This window comes from Haliotis rufescens, unplaced genomic scaffold, assembly GCF_023055435.1.
Source record: "Haliotis rufescens isolate VD_foot unplaced genomic scaffold, xgHalRufe1.0.p SCAF_12, whole genome shotgun sequence".
In the NCBI taxonomy this organism is placed as follows: Eukaryota; Metazoa; Mollusca; class Gastropoda; order Lepetellida; family Haliotidae; genus Haliotis; species Haliotis rufescens.
The window spans coordinates 33,540,761-33,563,607 of record NW_025963802.1 but is presented as its reverse complement, the minus strand read 5'-3'; the positions used below and the strand labels follow the sequence as shown (position 1 = coordinate 33,563,607).

General features: G+C 40.2%; 1 protein-coding gene across 2 annotated transcripts in view; it reads right to left on the bottom strand.

The window, feature by feature from the left end:
• Positions 1-22,847, bottom strand: part of LOC124112455 (vitamin D3 receptor-like) — a 169,807-nt gene that overhangs the window by 28,349 nt on the left and 118,611 nt on the right. The window contains exon 1 of one of the 2 annotated variants that reach the window (XM_046472564.2): positions 9,963-10,030. The exons of the other annotated variant lie outside the window; for it this stretch is intronic. Within the exon in view, the coding sequence (XP_046328520.1) occupies positions 9,963-9,965 (3 nt within the window). The 5' untranslated portion in view covers positions 9,966-10,030. Of the gene's footprint in view, positions 1-9,962; positions 10,031-22,847 lie in introns of those variants that run through there. 2 annotated transcript variants of the gene reach the window in all.

Genomic DNA, 22,847 nt, shown 5'->3' with positions numbered 1-22,847 from the left:
TTAGCTGCTGATTAAAGTGTGAGTTTGATTTAGGTTTAACATGCCATTGAAGAGTATTTCACTTAAATCAGGTCAGCTAGCATAGGAGTAAAAGCCCCAAAAACGATGCGGTGGAGGCCAGAGTGAAGAAAGTTCAGTTCAGTACAGATGACTGTTTACTACTGGGGACCACTGGAGCTCCCTTTGAATATTCCAAACAAGAACACTGACATTTATAAATCTTCAGATTAACATTTAGTCTCTGAAACGAAAATATTTAAAGATTTATTTGTTGTCTTGAAACAAATAATAGAAATGAACACAGGGAATCCTTCATCTTACAGACTTTTTCAGGAAGTCTAGACTTGCCAAGGTTATAAATGTAGACTTGCTTCAGTATTCCAGATTTTTTTCGTCTTGTCATTCAGGGTCTGAATGAGACATTAACAACGCCTCTGTAGCTCCCTGACTCAAACCACAGACCTGATTCGAGATTGAACTCGACCAAAGAGTTTAACTACACCATATGCTGTGACATAACGTGGGTACATTTCTAGAGAGCACACGTTCCTCAAGCACGAGCTGATGTTCTCTGTGCAGGGATAGGAACTTGGCTCCATATCCTTGATGTCAACAGTCATGAACACACACACATCTTTTTCAACATTTTTTAAACAGAAATATCAACCATTACACAGACAAAAAACTCCCAGAATGTTAAATGCAGAGCAAATAAAGAACAGTTAGCCAAGTTGACATAGCTCCTCAAATATAAGGTTCAAGAGTCCTTAAATGTTATCAAGATGCGTTGGCGAACAATCTAAGCCAAAATACGTGTCTATTTTCTGCATGTACATATGCTGCTTTTAACATTCACCTCATTTTGACATACCGTATTTAACATAATAACGCCCCGCTCTAATAAGCGCCCACGGCGATATATGTTAATATACTGGCTAGTGAACAATCCTAATTAGCACCCCTTCCGATTGATAAATGTACACAAGGCTATTTATTCGTGCATAATACGTTTGTTATATGCACCCTTAATTATGGGCAATTAAATTCTGGAAAAATATATCTGTCGTTTATAAACATTTCAGCATAAACCCCGGAATTTACGCTCTTTGAACTCTGTTGTTTTTCACCAAAATAATATTCTAATAAGAGCCCCCCATTTCTAATTTTGAGACCGCCCTGGGTGATTATTACGTCGAATACGGTAATGCAATTTGTCAACTACTGTGAATAAATATTTGTTGAATCATTAACAAAGATACAGATTGCTGCAGTGAATTACTGAATTAAGGATGAGTTGCGCGTCCAGGCTGTGAGTGCAATGTGTGTCCCCATTGCTGAACGCCACCAACTATCACCGTGCCTTTACTTGCTGTCAATAGTCTTGCAGCATTCCTGATAACGAAGCCATTTTTCAAAAATCATTTTTTATGTCCATCTGATGCTACATCAATGGTAAAGAAAAGACCTCAATCAAGCTTTGATGGTTTGGAATGCATACTGGTGTAACAGTTGGAGATATTTCCCCATTAGTTGTAAGGTAAATACCGTATTGATTAGTAATCATGCATAAATCATGCAGTCATCATGCATTACAAAATTATTGTGCAGGTGTACCTGTGAAGGTAGGGTTCATAATGCATTAAAATCAGATCGGGAACACTCAATTGGACATGTAACTTCAATTATCCTCTTTCAATGGACCGGAGTACCTCACACAGGTCCTCCCACGGGGGTCGCCCCACCCTAGATATGTAAGCCAAGGTTTTCCCCCACGCTCACTGCAGAGTGCTGTGTGGGTGCCTATTGCCATTATCATGCTGTTGTCAAACAGATCTCACTGAACAGAAGGGGTGAGTGGGTGGCTTTCTCAGAAGGTGACAGTTAGTGATGGGGTAAGGATTAAGAGAGTGGATTTATGGTGCCTGGGGGAGGAGATTGATGGTGCTTGGGGGACAGGATTGATGGTGGCCGGGGGAGTGGATTGATGGTGGCCGGGGGAGTGGATTGATGGTGGCTGGGGGAGAGGATTGATGGTGCTTGGGGGAGAGGATTGATGATGGCTGGGGGAGAGGATTGATGGTGCCTGGGGGAGAGGATTGATGGTGCCTGGGGGAGGGGATTGATGGTGGCTGGGGGAGAGGATTGATGGTGGCTGGGGGAGAGGATTGATGGTGCCTGGGGGAGAGGATTGATGGTGCCTGAGGGAGAGGATTGATGGTGCCTGGGGGAGGGGATTGATGGTGCCTGGGGGAGGGGATTGATGGTGATTGGGGTCAGGGATTGATGGTGACTTGGGTCAGGGATTGATGGTGACTTGGGTCAGGGATTGATGGTGCCTGGGGTCAGGGATTGATGGTGACTGGGGTCAGGGATTGATGGTGCCTGGGGGAGGGGATTGATGGTGACTGGGGGAGAGGATTGATGGTGCCTGTGGGAGGGGATTTATGGTGGCCAGGGAGAGGATTGATGGTGCCTGTGGGAGAGGATTGATGGTGCCTGGGGTGAGGATTGATGGTGCCTGTGGGAGAGGATTGATGGTGACTGGGGGAGAGGATTGATGGTGCCTGGGGTGAGGATTGATGGTGACTGGGGGAGAGGATTGATGGTGCCTGGGGGAGAGGATTGATGGTGCCTGTGGGAGAGGATTGATGGTGGCTGGGGGAGAGGATTGATGGTGCCTAGGGGTGAGGATTGATGGTGCCTGGGGTGAGGATTGATGGTGGCTGGGGGAGAGGATTGATGGTGACTGGGGGAGAGGATTGATGGTGCCTGGGGTGAGGATTGATGGTGCCTGGGGTGAGGATTGATGGTGGCTGGGGGAGAGGATTGATGGTGCCTGTGGGAGAGGATTGATGGTGGCTGGGGGAGAGGATTGATGGTGGCCGGGGGAGAGGATTGATGGTGCCTAGGGGTGAGGATTGATGGTGCCTGGGGTGAGGATTGATGGTGGCTTGGGGAGAGGATTGATGGTGGCTGGGGGAGAGGATTGATGGTGCCTAGGGGTGAGGATTGATGGTGCCTAGGGGTGAGGATTGATGGTGCCTGAGGTGAGGATTGATGGTGGCCGGGGGAGAGGATTGATGGTGCCTGGGGTGAGGATTGATGGTGGCTGGGGGAGAGGATTGATGGTGCCTGTGGGAGAGGATTGATGGTGGCCGGGGAGGGGATTGATGGTGACTGGGGAGGGGATTTATGGTGGCAAAGGGAGAGGATTGATGGTGCCTGTGGGAGAGGATTGATGGTGCCTGGGGTGAGGATTGATGGTGGCCGGGGGAGAGGATTGATGGTGCCTGTGGGAGAGGATTGATGGTGGCTGGGGGAGAGGATTGATGGTGACTGGGGGAGAGGATTGATGGTGCCTGTGGGAGAGGATTGATGGTGCCTCTGATTTCACATGTTACAAGTAGAATGCCAAGTTAAACTTGCTATGTCTGCCTCCAAGGTAATGGTGGCTCCACAAGGCCATCCTGGCTGTAGGGACTGCATGTCAACTCCAGACAGACCCACATGGAAGGCATTAATAAACTGATTGCCTTCAAACTTTGCCTCACAATATATTTATGTAGTAGCAAGATGTCAGCCTAATCATGCTACAAGTGACAGGACAACTCTAGGCTCAAGTGTTTCAATCTTCCTGTAGAGAGTGGAGACGGTATCAAAATGTTTTGGGTCTCCACTGCAGCTTCCCCTCGTCTGACAACCACTCCTTCTCCCTCCCACCACAGTCATCATTAATGCCCTCCCAAATCACCATAAATCCCCCTCCCCGGGCATATCAATCCCCACCCCTAATCTTCTGCCCAATCAGTTTCCAAGATACCATATATGCATATCAGAAAAGACTTCTGACCAATATCTTTATGAAGCATTCAGCCTGATATTGATAGTGCATCAATATTTTATATTTTTATCAGCTTATCCGTTTGGTTTTTGGAAGCCTGATACTTAAATTGGTTTGAGATTTTGGTCTATATGAGTCGCCTTCTGTGAAGTACTGGTAAAGAAGCAGATTTTTGTGTCGGTTTTGAGGGCAAAGTATTTGTCTATACAAGATTCAATGGCGTAAATTAATAGGAGATTTATATCCATTTCATACTGGAAATGTGATTGGGGAGCATTTTAATCTTGATGTTTACTGGACATTGGAAAACCAAATCAACAGTCAACGAATGTTGTTTGTGCTTCCATCAGCAATGCACCAGCTGTAAAATGTAACCCTGTAAATAATCAAGTCTGGGTCTGTCAAACTAGTTTCAGCACGAGCAACAATAAATGTTTTCAGGGCACGATGACACAGACACACAGTAACCATTCTGTCCCCATCAGCCAGCTCTTTCAGCAAGTCAAACACCAAGGAAACACCCGGGAAACCGGGTTTCACCAGGAAACACACAGGAGACCAGGTTTCACCAGGAAACACCCAGGAGACCAGGTTTCACCAGGAAACACCCAGGAGACCAGGTTTCACCAAGAAACACATAGGTGACTGGGTGACTCCGGACAAACTTGGAGATCGAGTTTTCCCAGGAATCCAAACAAGGCGACATCCCACTAGTTCAAGGTTCATACAGAATTTCACACTCAAAACTCAAGTCCCCTTTAAGGACTTTTCAAGAATCCTTTCACAAATTAAAAACAGAAACTTTGAGCCCTTCTATACATTGTTTTACAGATTCGGGCTATTTTGACTCCAACGGAAGCGGATGACAACTGAAACAGAGATGACTTGAGAGTTATAACCTTCTTGTGCCTCACAGGCTGCTTGGGTTTCATACTCCCCAGGGAGCTGAGAATGAATATCATTAGTGCACATTTAGCGATCCAGTGACCGGGGTATCATATAATCTATCATAGTCTAAGTGCATTTGAACAGTTATAAATTAGAAAGTGTGGTGTACAAATTCATGATATAAATAATAAATAATATATAAAAAGATTACTGAATAGTTTTTATTCATTTTTTAAAACAAATTTCAACAGGATTTTCACCAAGCTATGAAGAGATATATTCCCTTTTAGGCACTTCACTTGAGATAGGATAGACTTGAAGAACTTTTCAAGGAACTTTCTCTATTTTCAAGGCAGAAGCCAAATTCAAGGAATTTTCCACACCTAAAAATATAAGGTCTTTTCAAGCCCTTGTAAATCCTGTAAAGTAAAGTTGAGCTGACGATGAAATGCCAATTTTAAAGCAGGAAATAACAACAGTTATAACCTGCAAACCTTGTACACACCATGACCCTTTGTCATATTGAAAGTCGGACAAACTGGTTCACAATAAGGCAGATAATTGATTCTCATTGTGTTATAGTCTACCATTTATAAAGAGAATACTTCAGCAACAAAAGATACATCAGTGCATGTCAAAACCATTTCCCACATGAATATTCAGGAAGGAAGAAAATTGGGTCACGCTGACCTACATTTCAATAGGGCAGAGTACGTACTGAAGAGCCATCAATGAGCGTGTATTGATTAACCCTGTTTTGAACTGTCTGTTCGTGTATCGCTATAAATCAGCACAAAGTGATGCAGGTCATCCTCGTGTTCCACAATGGGGAAACCCACCAGCTTGGGCAATGTGCTGACATACAGCTGGGATGAGTCCAGATTTACAACCCACTGGTACCCGATCCCCTATTCCCCGACCCTACCCAGGTACCCACTGCAGGACTCAACATGTCTGATTAGGAATTGATGGCAAGGCCGGACCAGAATATTTTGTTCATTTCCGATTTCTTTTATATGAAGAGACTCGAAGTTTATGAATTTATAAAGTTAGATTTAAAACCAATGATAGTGAGTGAGTGAGTGAGTGAGTATGGTTTTACGCCGCTTTTAGCAATATTCCAGCAATATCACGGCGGGGGACACCAGAAATGGGCTTCACACATTGTACCCATGTCGGGAATCGAACCCGGGTCTTCGGCGTGACGAGCGAACGCTTTAACCACTAGGCTACCCGACCGCCCCAAAACCAATGATAACCAATGTCAGGCTTTGTGGAGGTGACTGATATTTCACTGATGACAGGACCAATATAGAGGATGAAAAGGGCATTAGTGGCAAGTTATACACAATTGTTTGAATACAATGTTAAAACACCTCCTATCTTCAGGACATAAGAACATTCACAAAAATCCCTATTTTGAAAATAATTATGAGTTTTCAAGTTTGGCTGCCAAGGACACTAATATTGAATTCCTACAAAAAAAACTGAACTACTGTATTATTATACACAGCCAACTGACATAATATTGATATTTATAAGACAGCTAGGCGATAAATCGCAAAGAAAATGAAGAACGAAGCATTGTTAATTTCAAGATAAAACATTGTTCTATCATGACATCATTTCTTGAGATTCGAACATGCGCTCGCATCTTGATGATGTTTATTTTGGAGGACGTTATTTTTGAGAGGGGAGTGTCTAGTGAGTTGATCCCAATAGATGTAGCTTGGCAACGCAGATAAACAACGATTGCATCCAAAAGCAGGAGAGATGTGACAATCAGTATTGGAAGAAAAAGGTACAGGTAATCGACATTAGGATTGTGAGAAATATGCGGGAAATACCCTACCCAGGTACCCACTGCAGGACTCAAAATGTCTGATTGGGAATTGTTTTACCGCAGCCCTGGCTAAAATTATATAGATACATATATATCAAACGATCAGATCATGCGTACACTGAAGATGACTGAAGCTTTATCTTTTCGCAAACATTTACAAGTAAAAAGGAATGTGTGCATCGTCAGAAAGAAATGCAAACATTAGCGACTTGTAGTGTCACCACTGAGCTATAGTGAGTTCTTGTCATTAAACAATATATCATGTGACTAACCAGGGGTCCGGGTAGTATTGTGGGTACCAGGGTCCTACTCAGGACCCACCGGACCCATGTACCCAAGTTACCCGTCCCAGCCCTATTGAGGGTCTTCCTTCACAGAAAATATACATCTTCAAAGGCTGAACAACTTGTCATGTCTCTCCAAGTGCATACAGTGAACTGATGTGACTACTTAGGACCCACCCGAGGCGAGTACCTGAGTTACCCATCCCAGCCCTATTGGCAACCAATGTGCCTCTCCATAGTTAGATGCAACATAAATCAAATCAATGGCAAGGCCGGACCAGAATATTTTGTTCATTTCCGATTTCTTTTTTATGAAGAGACTCGAGGCAAAATAAATGATACCAAATGTGTATGGGTTGGTTACAGTTTAATTTCCTCAAAAACTTATAAAAAAAGGAGGAAATGGATATCTTCAGTCAAACATGACTATGTTTCATTTAAAAAAAATAAAAAATAGCAAAAGCCCTTAAAAGAAGAACATGAATTGATCTGGATTCAATATCAATCTAAAGAAAACTGAAACAAATAGAATTGGAATACCTCCTTAAAAAGTTCCCATTCTAAAAAGCCCCTTCAAGTCACCCTCCTTACAAAACAACACTTGGTGTAGAAACCCTAAATGAACAAGGTGGGATATAAAGGGATGTTTTATCCCACAGGATCTGAATCATTTCAGAATTGAGCAAAACGTCTGAAAATTGTCATGAAAAATATCACAGGTTCATATGAAAGAAAACTAGACTTTGTTCATTTCAAAAATTGCATATTTGAGATTTAAGAAACACTAAATGCAGAGGAAAAGATCAAATATATCAAAAAGGTTTTCTAATATTTGTCCGTTTGCAAGTCTGACCGCTGCTCATTTTCTTAGGAGATGTAGCTAAAAACAATACAAAGACATCGTAAATCATTCATCGTAAATAAAAGACTTGCTAATGCTCAGATTTTGCAAGTGTAAAAGAACAGAAAAAAAGGCCAATTGTCGGCCATTTTAATATGTCTGATTTTTTTCACACCTATATCTTAAAGCCTTCCACAACATTAATATTTGAGATTTCGTGGGGCCCATAAAAACCACTTATCCCTACCCCTCCTTTGCAAATACATACCAGTAAATGCTGTCCTAAATTCATGTCGTATGTTAGTTAAACCACAGCTGATGCAATAAATATCCGCATTCCCTACTCAATGAGAGTGAGGGGGTTCTAAGAATGTGTCCGGCAATGAGTGCGTGTGGGAGTGAGTCTAACACCACTTAGTATTTCATTAATATCCCCGTGTCAGAAAGACATACAAGTGAAGCTGTAGACAAAGAGAGTTGATATATCAAACAAATCTATTCACTTCAAAATAAATCAGAACATTATTTGTATGGCTAATAAATTTATACACAGCCACTTCAACGAGGAACAACAAAATTGTTCGCTGATAATCCTAACTTAACACCGATTAGCAGGTCAAAGCGTTCGCTCGTCACACCGAAGGCCCGGGATCGATTCCCGACATGGGTACAATGTGTGAAGCCCATTCCTGGTGTGATATTGATGGAATATTGCTAAAAGCGGCGTAAAACCATTCTCACTCACTCACTCACTGTAAAATCTCTAAAACAATTGACTTAAATGGACTATTTCATATCCATATCATAAAACTGTACAACCATAATATCTTTACATATGACAGAGATTTATCTAGACCTGATGACTCCCAAACTGAATTTCCAAATTTATCAAGTCAGATATAAAACAAATGATAACCAATGTCAGGCTTTGTGGAGGTGACTGATATTTCACTGATGACAGGACCAATATAGAGGATGAAAAGGGCATTAGTGGCAAGTTATACACAATTGTTTGAATACAATGTTAAAACACCTCCTATCTTCAGGACATAAGAACATTCACAAAAATCCCAATTTTGAAAATAATTATGAGTTTTCCAGGTTGGCTGCCAAGGACACTAATATTGAATTCCTACAAAAAAAACTGAACTACTGTATTAGTATACACAGCCAACTGACATAATATTGATATTTATAAGACAGCTAGGCGATAAATCGCAAAGAAAATGAAGAACGAAGCATTGTTAATTTCATGATAAGACATTGTTCTATCATGACATCATTTCTGGAGATTCGAACATGTGCTTGCAACTTGATGATGTTGTATATTGTAGGGGAGTGTCTAGTGAGTTGATCCCAATAGATGTAGCTTGGCAACGCAGATAAACAACGATTGCATCCAAAAGCAGGAGAGATGTGACAATCAGTATTGGGAGAAAAGGTACAGGTAATCCACATTAGGATTGTGAGAAATATGCGGGAAATACCCACCTGTGCACAAAATGGACTGTCCGACATTATGGAGGACCGATTCTATTCAGGGAGTCATCATTATTTAAATAAGGTAAATATTGTTAAAGCTTGTACACTTTATCGACAACCTTACAGAGGCTGTACATAATGTATATAACTCATATAAAAATTAAATGACTTGTGGTCATTGTTTATCATATGAAACACTGCAGGGAGAATAAACCACTCGAAGCACAGCCCCGTGAGGTTTATTTTCACTGCAGTGTTTTATTGTACAATAAACAACAACCACATGTTGATTATTTCTTAAATAAACGAATCCTTAAATTCAATACCCTAACACATTTAACTTTCTAAACAGCATGAACAAAATTAAAAATATGTTTACTAAATATTGAAATCCAATGAATGTATATATTAGAATTCAGTCCATGAACCGGTACGTATCACAGATTCAAAACCCATTAAACGAAATAAACCAATCCTAAAGCCACTCATGTATAGAGATTTATGTATGACTGACAAGAATATATCACGTAAATCTGCCCATGAAGACTATATATACCTGCTTAATTACAACCCCAAGTGTATAAAAATATACAAGTGATAATCCACACAACAACTGAAGCAAGTCTTCCGTGGCATGTCAATGGAGAGAACCAGGTCACACCAGTGCAAATATCTTGTTTGTCACTCTGACACTTCATGAAGACATTTTTAGACAAACTGGTTTAATGTAAGCATCAACATAAACAAATGGATTAAATAATTGTCAGTTTCCATTCATCTTACCATCTTGTCCACGAGAGCAAACCACTACCTGGCTAGATCTTCATAGCTTGGCTGCCATCTTGGGTAGACTGAAAACCTGACAGGAGTTGTCTCCCTTTGAGTTGTTTGTTTGGTGTGTTATGAAGCAAGTTTCTATTATTGCAGGGGCGGATTCAGGATTTTGAAAACAGGGAGTGGGGACCGGGTGTGTACAGTACTCAGTGTCCAAAATGAAAAAAGTCTCAAGGGTTCCTTGTGATAACAATAGAGTTAAAAATATAAAGATTTATGTTGTCCCGATCGAGATTTAAATACTAAAGGAGAAAACTTCAAAAACCCAGAGCCCCTAAATTCTACCACTGTTTCTTGTACTCACAGGCACATGACATAGAAGCTGACACCTGTTAATTGACACATAAGGTGTCAGTAAAAATAAGGGTAGCTCAAACATCCACTTGATCTGCCAGTTTACTGAACCAAAAATTCAAAAGTCTGGCTGTTAGCCTTTCAGACATTTAGGAGCATCAATTTGACTCTAAAACAATCAGGCCTTTTATTGCATTCATTTACATTCTTGCATTGCAGAAAGAAATGAATGTGTCCCTTTAATGTGGATGGTGTGTATGGAAATATTGAGAAATCAAATTTTAATTCACAACTTCTTTTGTTAAAACTATAAAACTATGTCTTGTAACCTCTGACCTCTGCTGTCCTATGACCTGACCATCCTGTACAGAAGACAATATAATCCTTTCAAAGAATACAGTTTGTTATGTTTATTAAATAAACAATTTAAATGGGCACCTGTGTATGTCCTATACATGATAATTTTTTTATAAAAAACAATGCTTATCTCAAAGCAAAATCCCTTGATTTTCTCACAAGTCTACACAAATTATCTATTTAATTTATAATTTTTTATGATGATAAGAGGTCGGAGACAAATCAATAATTAATGACACAAATAGAAATAAAAGATGTTGATAAAAAGAATCTGTAATATTGTTTGTTTGGGAATGAGATCAAACAATTTGAACATTATCAGAACGAGTGCAAGTAAAATTAAGCTGTATACAAACAGGCACATGAAAAAAAGGGTGCACTTCTGACCTGTATGATTTTTAATTTTTTTAATTTTACAGTTTAATAACATACATGTCTCATTATTTCTGCTGTTTTCAGCTTTATTCTGAAATTATAAATCATCCTAAATTTCAAAATTTGTTTCATCTTTTTTTATCAGTCCATCTTATGCAAGGACAGGGACAGTTATGCTAATTTCTACAATGTTAATAACTGTACCTTTCAACAATAGCAATTACAGTTTATGAACGCATATATATGAATAATGAACTGAAGTCATGAAACAGAATGATATAAAAAAATGACACACTGGCATAGATCAAAGAACAGACACAAAAATGAATTGGGGATATTTGTATAATCCTTTATCATGTTTCTGAAATCAACTTATGAACAAAGCAAATAATATACTTACTGACTTACAAAAGCATCAAAGGTTGTAAAGTGGAGAAGGTTTATATCAAACAGCTGTTGCCTTGTGAAAACCACTTACAAAGGTTCTCATCTTGTATTCTGTTTATAATGCATTGTTACATTTACCAAGTGAGTACTCATGACACTACACTTAACATTACCCTGTTCAATGGATCAGTGCGCACTCAAAATTCATTATCAGCTCCCTGGGGAGTATACAACCAGTGTTGCCTTATGAAGTGCTAGGCTTACAGTCACATTAACTGACTTAATTAAAAGTGTGATTAAACCCCCACACCCACACAGTTTGAGTTCAAAGTTTTCAGAGTTCAGAACTTAAAACCCACCACAGTTTAGAACTCAAAATGCATGACCCCCTCTCCGAGGTTTAGAATTCATTTTTGTAAAACTTTTTTGACACATGTCACATTCCACGCACATACCATCCAATATGCAGTCAAGTCTCATTAATCCGACACTCGATAATCTGACAATTGGCTTTATCCGACACTAATAATGGGAACTTATTAAATCAGTGCTATTTAATCACACAGTCTCGCCCTCTGACTCCGACACACCTAATTTGCAATGAATTGATGTAATCATTCATGAACCAGTCTTGTTATTTTGACACAGTGATCAGCATACTCATGTTTTGATTTGAGACAACTTGGCTACTTATTATAAGCTGTGTATTACAAGGGCCATAGAGATACTCTTGCTCAACAACAAACAGTTAATTCTTTAAATAAACAAAACAGGATTAATCACATGTCTAGATAACCTCAAGCTCATTAAAATCATATATAAGTTCCAGCTACCTCTGAGGACATCCGGGGGCACAGGTTGCCCAGTCGTCTGAGGCGCTGCGATTCGCTGTGCAGAGTTGCGTTCCTTGGGCACGCCAGAAACCTATGATTGTGGGTTCGATTCCCGGTTCGCCCTGATTATGTTTGTAGCGATGTCAGCACCATACCCGTGCTCGTGGGTTTCACCGAAGTGGTAAACGTCTGAGACCTGCATCACTTCGGGCTTTCCTCCCACATTAAGCTGACACGCCGTGATATAACTGGAATACTGTTAAAAGCGGCGTTAAACCCAACTCACTCACTCACTCTGAGGACATCCCATTACAGGTCGCATCAGAACGACCTTTAACCGAACATTGACTGACCAATGAAATGACTAACAAAAAGTCGACATTAAGAAAGCAGTTTTCTTGAACTTTGCGGCACTAAGTAAGTTTCAAACTGGTAATTTCCATTCCAGACTTATTGCTTTCAAAAGTATTTAACATCAAACAGAACTGCTGCGGTAGGGTTCAGAGGTTGCAATATTAAAAAAACACTTTACGCTAACATACACAACAATGTTGGTGTTGGCTTTTTTACAAAAAAAATTAATAATTTCAATCACAAACGTTGATATTGATTAATTTTGTTTATTTGACATACTTGTTAATCTGACATAATCATGTGCAACCAACTGTCTCGGATGAACGGGACCTCTTGTATCAACATCCATCTTGTCATCACTAGATGAGTGAGTGAGTGAGTGAGTGAGTGAGTGAGTGAGTGAGTGAGTGAGTGAGTGAGTGAGTGAATTAGTGAGTGAGTGAGTATGGTTTTATGCTGCTATTTGAGCAATAACCCAGTGGAGGGAGACACCAGAAATGGGCTTCACACGTTGTACTCATATTGGAAATCGAACCCAGGTCTTCGCTTTAACCACCAGGCTACCAAACCGACCCCTACATAAATAGACACTCAAAGTTCTACACAAAGAGTACGACTCCACCGCCTACCTGGCAGTAACACATGACTTACTGGAGAAGTTACCCATTTGTGACCCGAATGAGTGAGTGAGTGTGTGAGTTGGGTTTAACGCCGATTTTAACAGTATTCCAGTTATATCACGGCGTGTCAGCTTAATGTGGGAGGAAAGCCCGAAGTGATGCAGGTCTCAGACGTTTACCACTTCGGTGAAACCCACGAGCACGGGTATGGTGCTGACAAACCTAGAAACATAATCGGGGCGAACCGGGATTCGAACCCACAATCATAGGTTTCTGGTGTGCCCAAGGGACGCAACTCTGCACAACGAATCGCGGCGCTTTAGACGACTGGGCCACCCGTGCCCCCCGTGACCCGAATGACAATGTGTCACTGTGACCAAGCTGCAAGGATTGTTGTTCATCCCATCAACCACTGGTTTTGCCAGTCATGATTATTACAGATGCAGAGATGATACCAAATATCGCTGACTACTGCATAAAACACCATTAACTCGCTTTGTTGTTATTAAATCAAAAGATTACAAAAACCTCAAACAATGTCCTCTCAACATAATAGGTAATATAAAATTTAATACAACAAATCAAATTTCTTTATTCAACAATATAAGACAGCTACGTGATAAATCGCAAAGAAAAATGAAGAACGAAGTGTTGTTTGTTTCATGATAAAACACTGTTCAGCTTGATGACATCATATATTGGAGGACGTTATTTTTGAGAGGTGTCTAGTGAGTTAGTGTCTACAGATGTAGTTGGGCAACGCAGATAAACATGAAGGCTGAACAATCGCATCGAAAAGCTGGAGAGATATAAATGACCAGTGTCATTGGGAGAAAAGATACAGATAATCGATGTGAGGATTGTTGAGAATATGTGGGCAATACCAACCTGTCGGTGGACGTGCCCAACATACCAAAGGTCGGATTCTATTGATAATATATATGTTTAAAGCTTTTACATTTCATCATCATTTATATAGAGGCTGTACATAGTGTTAATATCTCATATAAGAAATAATCGCCTCGTGGTCGTTGTTAATTGTACAATAAAACATTGCAAGGAGAAATTAAGAGGGGCGCAGCATACAATAAAACACTGCAGGGAGAAACCAAGAGGGGAGCAGCATACAATAAAACACTGCAGGGAGAAACCAAGAAGGGAGCAGCATACAATAAAACACTGCAGGGAGAAACCAAGAGGGGCGCAGCATACAATAAAACACTGCAGGGAAAAACCAAGAGGGGAGCAGCATACAATAAAACACTGCAGGGAGAAACCAAGAGGGGCGCAGCATACAATAAAACACTGCAGGGAAAAACCAAGAGGGGCGCAGCATACAATAAAACACTGCAGGGAAAAACCAAGAGGGGAGCAGCATACAATAAAACACTGCAGGGAGAAACCAAGAGGAGCGCAGCATACAATAAAACACTGCAGGGAGAAACCAAGAGGGGTGCAGCATACAATAAAACACTGCAGGGGGAAACCAAGAGGGGAGCAGCATACAATAAAACACTGCAGGGAGAAACCAAGAGGGGTGCAGCATACAATAAAACACTGCAGGGAGAAACCAAGAGGCGCAGCATACAATAAAACATTGCAAGGAGAAACCAAGAGGGGAGCAGCATACAATAAAACACTGCAGGGAGAATAAACCATTGGGGGCGCAGCATACAATAAAACACTGCAAGGAGAAACCAAGAGGGGCGCAGCATACAATAAAACACTGCAGGGAGAAACCAAGAGGGGCGCAGCATACAATAAAACACTGCAGGGAGAAACCAAGAGGGGCGCAGCATACAATAAAACACTGCAAGGAGAAACCAAGAGGGGTGCAGCATACTATAAAACACTGCAGGGAGAAACCAAGAGGGGTGCAGCATACAATAAAACACTGCAGGGAGAAACCAAGAGGGGAGCAGCATACAATAAAACACTCCAGGGAGAAACCAAGAGGGGCACAGCATACAATAAAACACCCCAGGGAGAAACCAAGAGGGGTGCAGCATACAATAAAACACTGCAGGGAGAAACCAAGAGGGGCGCAGCATACAATAAAACACTGCAGGGAGAAACCAAGAGGGGTGCAGCATACAATAAAACACTACAGGGAGAAACCAAGAGGGGTGCAGCACACAATAAAACACTGCAGGGAAAATAAACCATGTGGAGTGCAGCCCCAAGTGGTTTATTCTCCCTGCAGTGTTTTATTGTACGATAAACAACTCCCACTCATCATAAGAATCTCTTATGCATACATACATTAAAAAAATATTCTTAGAACATCCAGAAAGTGTTAATTACTTCATGTCAATTGCAAACTAAGTGCAATACTACATCATGTCTTAGTTTTTAACCCCAAATGTTGTCACCTGTAATAATGGCCGCTACATCCTTGTTTCTATGAAGCTTAATGGAGTGATGACAATACGTTATCCATTACCCTGCCTCTGAGCCATGGAGTAATTGTTAAACAGAGTGGCCTGCTGTTCCTGGTGAACACGTAAGAAGGTAGTAGAAGCACTAAGACGCTTCTTAGGGTAATCAGAGGCATCCAACAGATTAAGAGACACTTTCATTCCATGTAACCAGTGGGCCTCATTATGCTACATTCATAGTTTTAAGATTTAATGATGTGATAGCATTGCCAGCTGTGCTATCTGTTTTATGTTGATTAAACAAAGTTAAAAAAAAATGTTTCATTTCAGCTTTTTTATCCTGGAAGGACATGTGGTTGGATTGATGTGAGACCTCCATAGTCATCTTCTTTAGTAGAAGCAGAAACAGCCTTACATATAAGGATACATGTACAAATGAACAGCATAAGGCAACTGTAGAAAGATTATTGAAGCATGTGTGTGTGTGAGAGAGAGAGAGAGGGAGAGAAAGAGAGAGAGAAAGAGAGAGAGAAAGAGAGGGAGAGAGGGAGAGAGAGAGGGAGAGAGAGAGGGAGAAAGAGAGAGAAAAAGAGAGAGAGAGAGGGAGAGAGAGAGGGAGAAAGAGAGAGAAAAAGAGAGAGAGAGAGGAAGAGAGAGAGAAAGAGAGAGAAGGGCAGAGAAAGAAAGGAGAGGAGAGAGAGAGAGAGAGGAGAAAGAGAGCGAGAAAGAGAAAGGGGTGGAGAGATGGAGAGGAAGGAAAACAATACAGAGAAGTAGCATATATTTAATCAAACCTGGACCAGACAAACCACTAGTCGATAGTATGAGCAACAATTTTGATGACCGCAGGACAAATACAAATTTAGGCTTTGAAAGGAGAAACCACAGCGTGTTTCGTCAGTGCATCCAATGCAAATAAGGTGACTCGAAAACCACTAATTTTCACAGAGATAAAAGACCTACTTGGTACACAGAATTATGGATAAGTGTCTTGTGAGAAATAATATTGAAAGCCTCTCGCCATGGATAAGGTAAAATTAATTCACAATACACAATTTCTCACAGCATTTTCGCCATGCAGGGTATTGAACTGCTGAAACACTTGAAAAAGAATGAGTCGTAAGAATCCATGAGGTCATCAATACTGAAACGTCAATACACTTTGTGACTCCTATTACAAGGCCAGGCTTATTGTTAACTATTGTTTTATGGATTTTCAATACCCCAAGACGCAGTGGCCATCCAGGTTTACTTGAGTTCAAAACTAACAAAAAAAGGAACTCTTGAAACAAAAGTTAGTCAAGAACACAACCTTCAAAATCATGAAAGAACACATAATTTAGTATTTTCTTGCTTTCGTTTAACTTAGGACAGGCTTGTCCATTGAAAAAAGCTACTTCAATGAGTGAATCAATGTCTTAAAGTGGATTATTTTAAGGATGATATTACATGATAACGAGATTATTACCCTAATGTGTCTTCGCTTATCAGATATTAGGCACAAAACTTATGCTTATGGCTCACATAATGCAATTATTTATGATATGGAAGCACACATTTCTTTTTCATAATCTGTTTTTGTAAATCCCATGATGAACTTGCTGTAATTTGGTCTGATACTCCATTCCTGACAACTGTGTCGAATATTATCACGAACATATTTCTTCTACATAGCCAACTTAACTCTAACCACAGCACTGAAAAATCAATAAGACCCTTAGGATGGCAATTTCGGCCATATAATCTCTGAAAAACCAATACATTTCATACTGAAGAAATAGCTAAACCAATTTGCACAATGTATGCCCCTGATAAATGTTGATGCCAACTGAGGAATGCAGCTGTAATAGCATGAGTAGTTCTTCAGTAACATCACCAATCAGATAAGGAGCATCCTTAAGCTCGTGTTAGAACCATACAAGAACACATCAAGGCAGGGCTACAGGTAAATCATTGATCCACGTTATCATTCACATCAGGTATTGACAGGAACATTAGGTATTTTTGGGGTATTCAATGTAGCTTAACTCCCTTTGGTCCAGGGTGCACGGGTGGCCCAGTCGTCTAAGGCGCCGCGATTCGCTGTGCAGAGTTGCGTCCCTTGGGCACGCCAGAAACCTATGATTGTGGGTTGGAATCCTGGTTCGCCCCGATTATGTTTCTAGGTTTGTGAGCACCATACCTGTGCTCGTGGGTTTCACCGAAGTGGTAAACGTCTGAGACCTGCATCATTTCGGGCTTTCCTCCCACATTAAACTGACACGCTGCGATATAACTGGAATACTGTTCAAAGTGGTGTTAAACCCAACTCACTCATTCACCCTTTGGTCCATTTTTTAAACCAATCATAGAAAATATTTCTGCTTAAAGTGCTGTTCCAGTTGACAATTTGTGCATTTTTCACTGTAATAGAGATCCATCAGCAACTGAAAGATGTTTTGCGTCACGATCAAAGGTGCCGATTTTCTTCATTCTGTGATGAAATACACTTTTTGAGTTACATCATAATGGGCTGCAGTCATGACACAAGCTTCTTTGTGTTTTAACTACAATAATTAGGGTAAAATTATACTTTTTGTCCACTGATTGATGTCATGAGAACTGATCTATGTAATTGGGATACAATGACTTGCATCAGCCAAGGAAGTGATTCTGACCACCTGATCACGTTAGTCGCCTCTTACAACAAGCATGGGTTGCTGAAGACCAATTCTAACTTGGAATATTGAAGGATCTAATGCTAATGGATATCAACACATTTGGTGGTCATTCATTGGCAAATCCACTGTGTTTGTTGTTTAATGCTGTGCTAAGTAATATTCCAGTGAAGTGACTGAATTTCTACATGAAAACAAGCATGGTGTATGGGCACCTGTTATGCCCCAGAATGTGAATGGAAAAAAAACATGCTGAGATGAAAAGAGATAGCCATTAGCGATGTTCAGTTATAAAATAATGATAATAATAAATCGATAAAACCCTTTCCATATCCAATAGAAATCTCTGCATAAAGCAGTCGATTGTACTATTCCGACTAATATCATGAGCATGTGTTTATGAATCACCATCAAATAGTAATGATACCAGGTGTTCGTAAAGAGGTGAACATATTCTGACCCACCGGTGGCACCCATCACAAATACATGCAAAGGCAAGTCAATTGTTCACCAGAAAAAAACACAGGAACAGATGGTACAAGTCAAAATAGGGAATTACATCGGACATCATTTTTGTCACTGATGCATCAAATTTAGAAAGCTCTACTGAGGCCTTGAACTTTTGAGCAAGAGTTGTTACTTTTGATTCTCTTTGAAATCTTGGTAGAACAAGCATGCTCGATTGTATCTCAAAAATTCTGAAATGTAAACACTAAAGCCTGGAGCTACTGGAATATTGCTAGACATGAAGGGAAAGTTGACCTAAAAAGTTGAAGTCATCCCTCTTGTCATGCAGTCTTGTGGAGAGTGTTTTATCACTCTGAATCTTTATGCACAGACCTAAATATGAAAGAGATGAGGCAGTCTCACTCAGGTCTGCTTTATTTCTATTTCCCATGGGTAAATCAGTGGATGGGAAATGGCTATTCGCAATGACATGCAATGATATTCCAACCAACTGGGATGACTGATCATTTGGCTAATTTACATTCCAACATTTACACCCTTAATCTACACACAAGGGTCCTAAGGAACACAAATGACAATGATTTGTATTTCCAACACCAGATTATACAGAACACCTGGAGTTAGCTATCCAATACATATTTTATATACTTATTACTCCCAGGGGAAGAATAGTTTAATATCCATTTGATCTCAGCACATTAAGCTACTTTTGCTCTTTGAGCTTATTGCACCAAGAGCCTTCTATGCCTCGTTAAACCAAGTTCTAAAAGGAAAACAGGGATATTTAAAAACTTCACTTTTTGATTATGCATGCTGAAGGTGAGATATTAGGTAATCCACCTTAAGCTTTCCGTTCCAACTTTTACACTTTGTTTGTTTGTTGTTTAACTCCGCACTCAGCACTATTCCAGCTATATGATGGTGGTCTGTAAACAATCAAGCCTGGACCAGACAATCCAGTGATTGACATCATCATCAGAGTAACGATTGGGATACGACATGTATCAACCAAGTAGTGAGTGAGTGTGTATGGTTTTACGCCGCTTTTAGCAATATTCCAGCAATATCACAGATACCAGAAATGGGCTTCACACATTGTACCCATGTCGGGAATCGAACCCGGGTCTTTGGCGTGACGAGCGAACGCTTTAACCACTAGACTACCCGACCGCCCCCTATCAACCAAGTCAGCGAGCCTGACCACCCGATCCTGTTTGTCGCCTCTTACAACAAGCATTATAGCTGCCTTTTACAGCAAGCATGGGTAGCTGAAGACCTATTCTAATCCGGATCTTCACGGGTCACTGTAACACTAAGCACTTTTTTAACGTCTTCTCCAGTTCAATGGAGAACCTGTCACACGGGCGAATAGACTTTGCTTTAAGCCTGAGCAGACGCCTCATGGCATTGCCTAATCATAACCCTTACTTGGTTGCCGGATTCAAGTTTCTAGGAACAGTATCAAAAGTGGTAGGTATATTTTAAACTGCACACGATTTACTGGGTGAGATTTCTTGAAATTTGATACATCAACATTGCCCATCAATTGGTGGTCAGTCAATTCGCCAGACCAATGTATTTTCTGTGTGTTTGTTGTTTAACAAGCAGGACCGGCAAAACCACTGGTCAAATGCATGAGCAACAGCACATGGTCAGTCAGGCCATCTGACCATCCAATCCTCAAATTAATCATTTCTAAATATAAGCACAGATTACTATGGAATGAAGAAATTGTCCCAGAATTCCAAAAAGGGTTGGTATTTGGTTCAATTCTCTTATTTTGACCCTCATATTAACATTTTATGATTTAAACTTTGAAGCAGAATTCATTAAGATTTGAATTTTCAAATCAATTTCTTGAAGAAAAAATTCCTAATAAAAATTTATACTGCCTCCCAGTTGACGAATTTATTTTGTACTGGTGCAGTATGATTCTTATTGCATATATAAAATATAACATTTTATCAAATCAGCAATGTCTTCCCTTGTAAATCATCATGGCCGTGTTTTAAATCACCTGATACTGCGCCACCTATCTGCTGGCTCAAACACAAATGCATCACCTTATGCCAATAAGATAGGAGTGTGTTTGTCATAGGATACCATGGCGATAGCATTGTAAGAATAATTTCAAGGATTCATGCCCCACAAAAAAGCTCTCTGCGACATATTGGTTGTGACACTTCAAATCAGATAAGCCACACAAAAAAACATTCTCGAGTACTTAAAAACAGCTTTCACGTTGTTTGTCTGTCGATAACCAAGTGAGATCCCATTTGTCATGGTTTCCACAGTGATGTTTGACACATCATGTTTAACTTAATATCTGACATTTGATTCAAATAACTGAGTATCACTGGCGGACATGCTTTCTAAATGAGCTTAGAGATGTCTTCAACATAAACATGGAACTTTAGAATAACAGTGTCAGTCTATGCATAAATTAAACCATCATCAGCAAACGATGAGATTAACTTGTGGTCACATGATATTTTTATTTTGTTAAAACAAGTCATGATCAAGAAAATACCTTAAGACAACATCACTTGAGGATAAGTGACAAGCTACAAGGTGAGTGAGTAAGTGAGTTTGGTTTAAGGTTCTACTACACCAAATCAGAACCAGTTTGGACAGTGCGGTTTTCGTAGGGAGCCTTCAGTGTAGATCGAGAGATATCTGCAGGCTGTGATTGGAGCATATTCTGTAAGATTTTTATGTCTTTCAAATGTACATCCATCCAGTTATTAAAACTGACCATGTTTTTCTATATTTAGTACTGTCTCTTTCAACATGATGACTTATGCTGAATGTGACCACAGCTATTTTCAAGTAGGTGACATTTGGTGCGAAACTGGGGGTGGTGTGTTTAGCTTCCGGTACTCGGAAAAGGAGTTGACTAGGCTAGTCATTTTTATTTTTTTTATTGCTGCTCTAAGGCCAAACTGTGCACACACATACAGGTAATAGCTGTTGAATGCTTAGTTATTTAAAAAAAAATCATAACGTTACTATAGAAGTCTATGGGAAAACATTTGGTTGTGTGTAACCTGTAGGGTGAGTGCACATTTCAGTAATTCATACTTTACATGCTTTTCTGTTTATATTTCACCATGGATACACCATGGAGGCAAATTTAAAAATAATGACAGTGAAGTTGGGGACATTTTGGGTTGAATGGAGCATTTGGATGGCCTGGAAATGAATGTTGCTTCGTATTGTGGTCGAACTCAGCACGAACCCCCCAGGGTACCTCTGTCCATCAAGCCCTCCTCCTGCCTTCTGAATTTGTTGAAACTGATGAATTTGACATCAAATTAGGATAAAGTCACCACTGCCACAACAATTTCTGCCTTATGTCAATCGCTTGCCAGTCAAGTTACGCGATGCTGTTATCTTGAGTATGAAGCATGTACACTGCTGACAGCAGAATATGTCACACATCCTCTTATTTACAGTAAACAATGTAGCATACCAATATATCTTTCTGTTAGGTGCTCTTGTGTGAATGAATGATGCTATTTTTCTATTAAGTTTCTTAAAACAGACTTATTTTTCACTCATATGACTTTCAAATAATTATTTTGTCTCCTCAAGAACTGACTCCTGGCTGTTATATCCAAACTGGTTTGTCATTTGATATTGTCTGAACACTTTTTTCAGCTTTTCGCATGCCTGATGTTGACTGGGGAGGTATATGTGCACTCATGCAGAAGAAGTAGGAGTTTCGACATCAAAATTTGGCATTTGGAGAAGCTGATCCGAAGTCCGGTGTTGGCAGTGTGTGATCGACAACCCTTGTTTTGCCTTGCTGCGCTCTATTACCTTGTAGAAGTTGTGGAACTTGGACATGTAGGTACATTAAGTACATTTAAGAACCCCAGTCCACTTGAGGTTCCTCTGTTGCTCACTATCAAGTGCCATAATAAGATCACCCTCATGCACTAGACATTTCTAACAGTGCTCCCTTAATGCCCCACTGTGCAGTTTTTCAGTTTGCAAACATGAAATAAGGGCTATACACCAGTCCCAGAACCTGCTTAGATGAAAATAATATCCACTGGCTCTTTTGGAATGTAACATTATGGTTCTGAAATCATCTGTAAAGAATGTG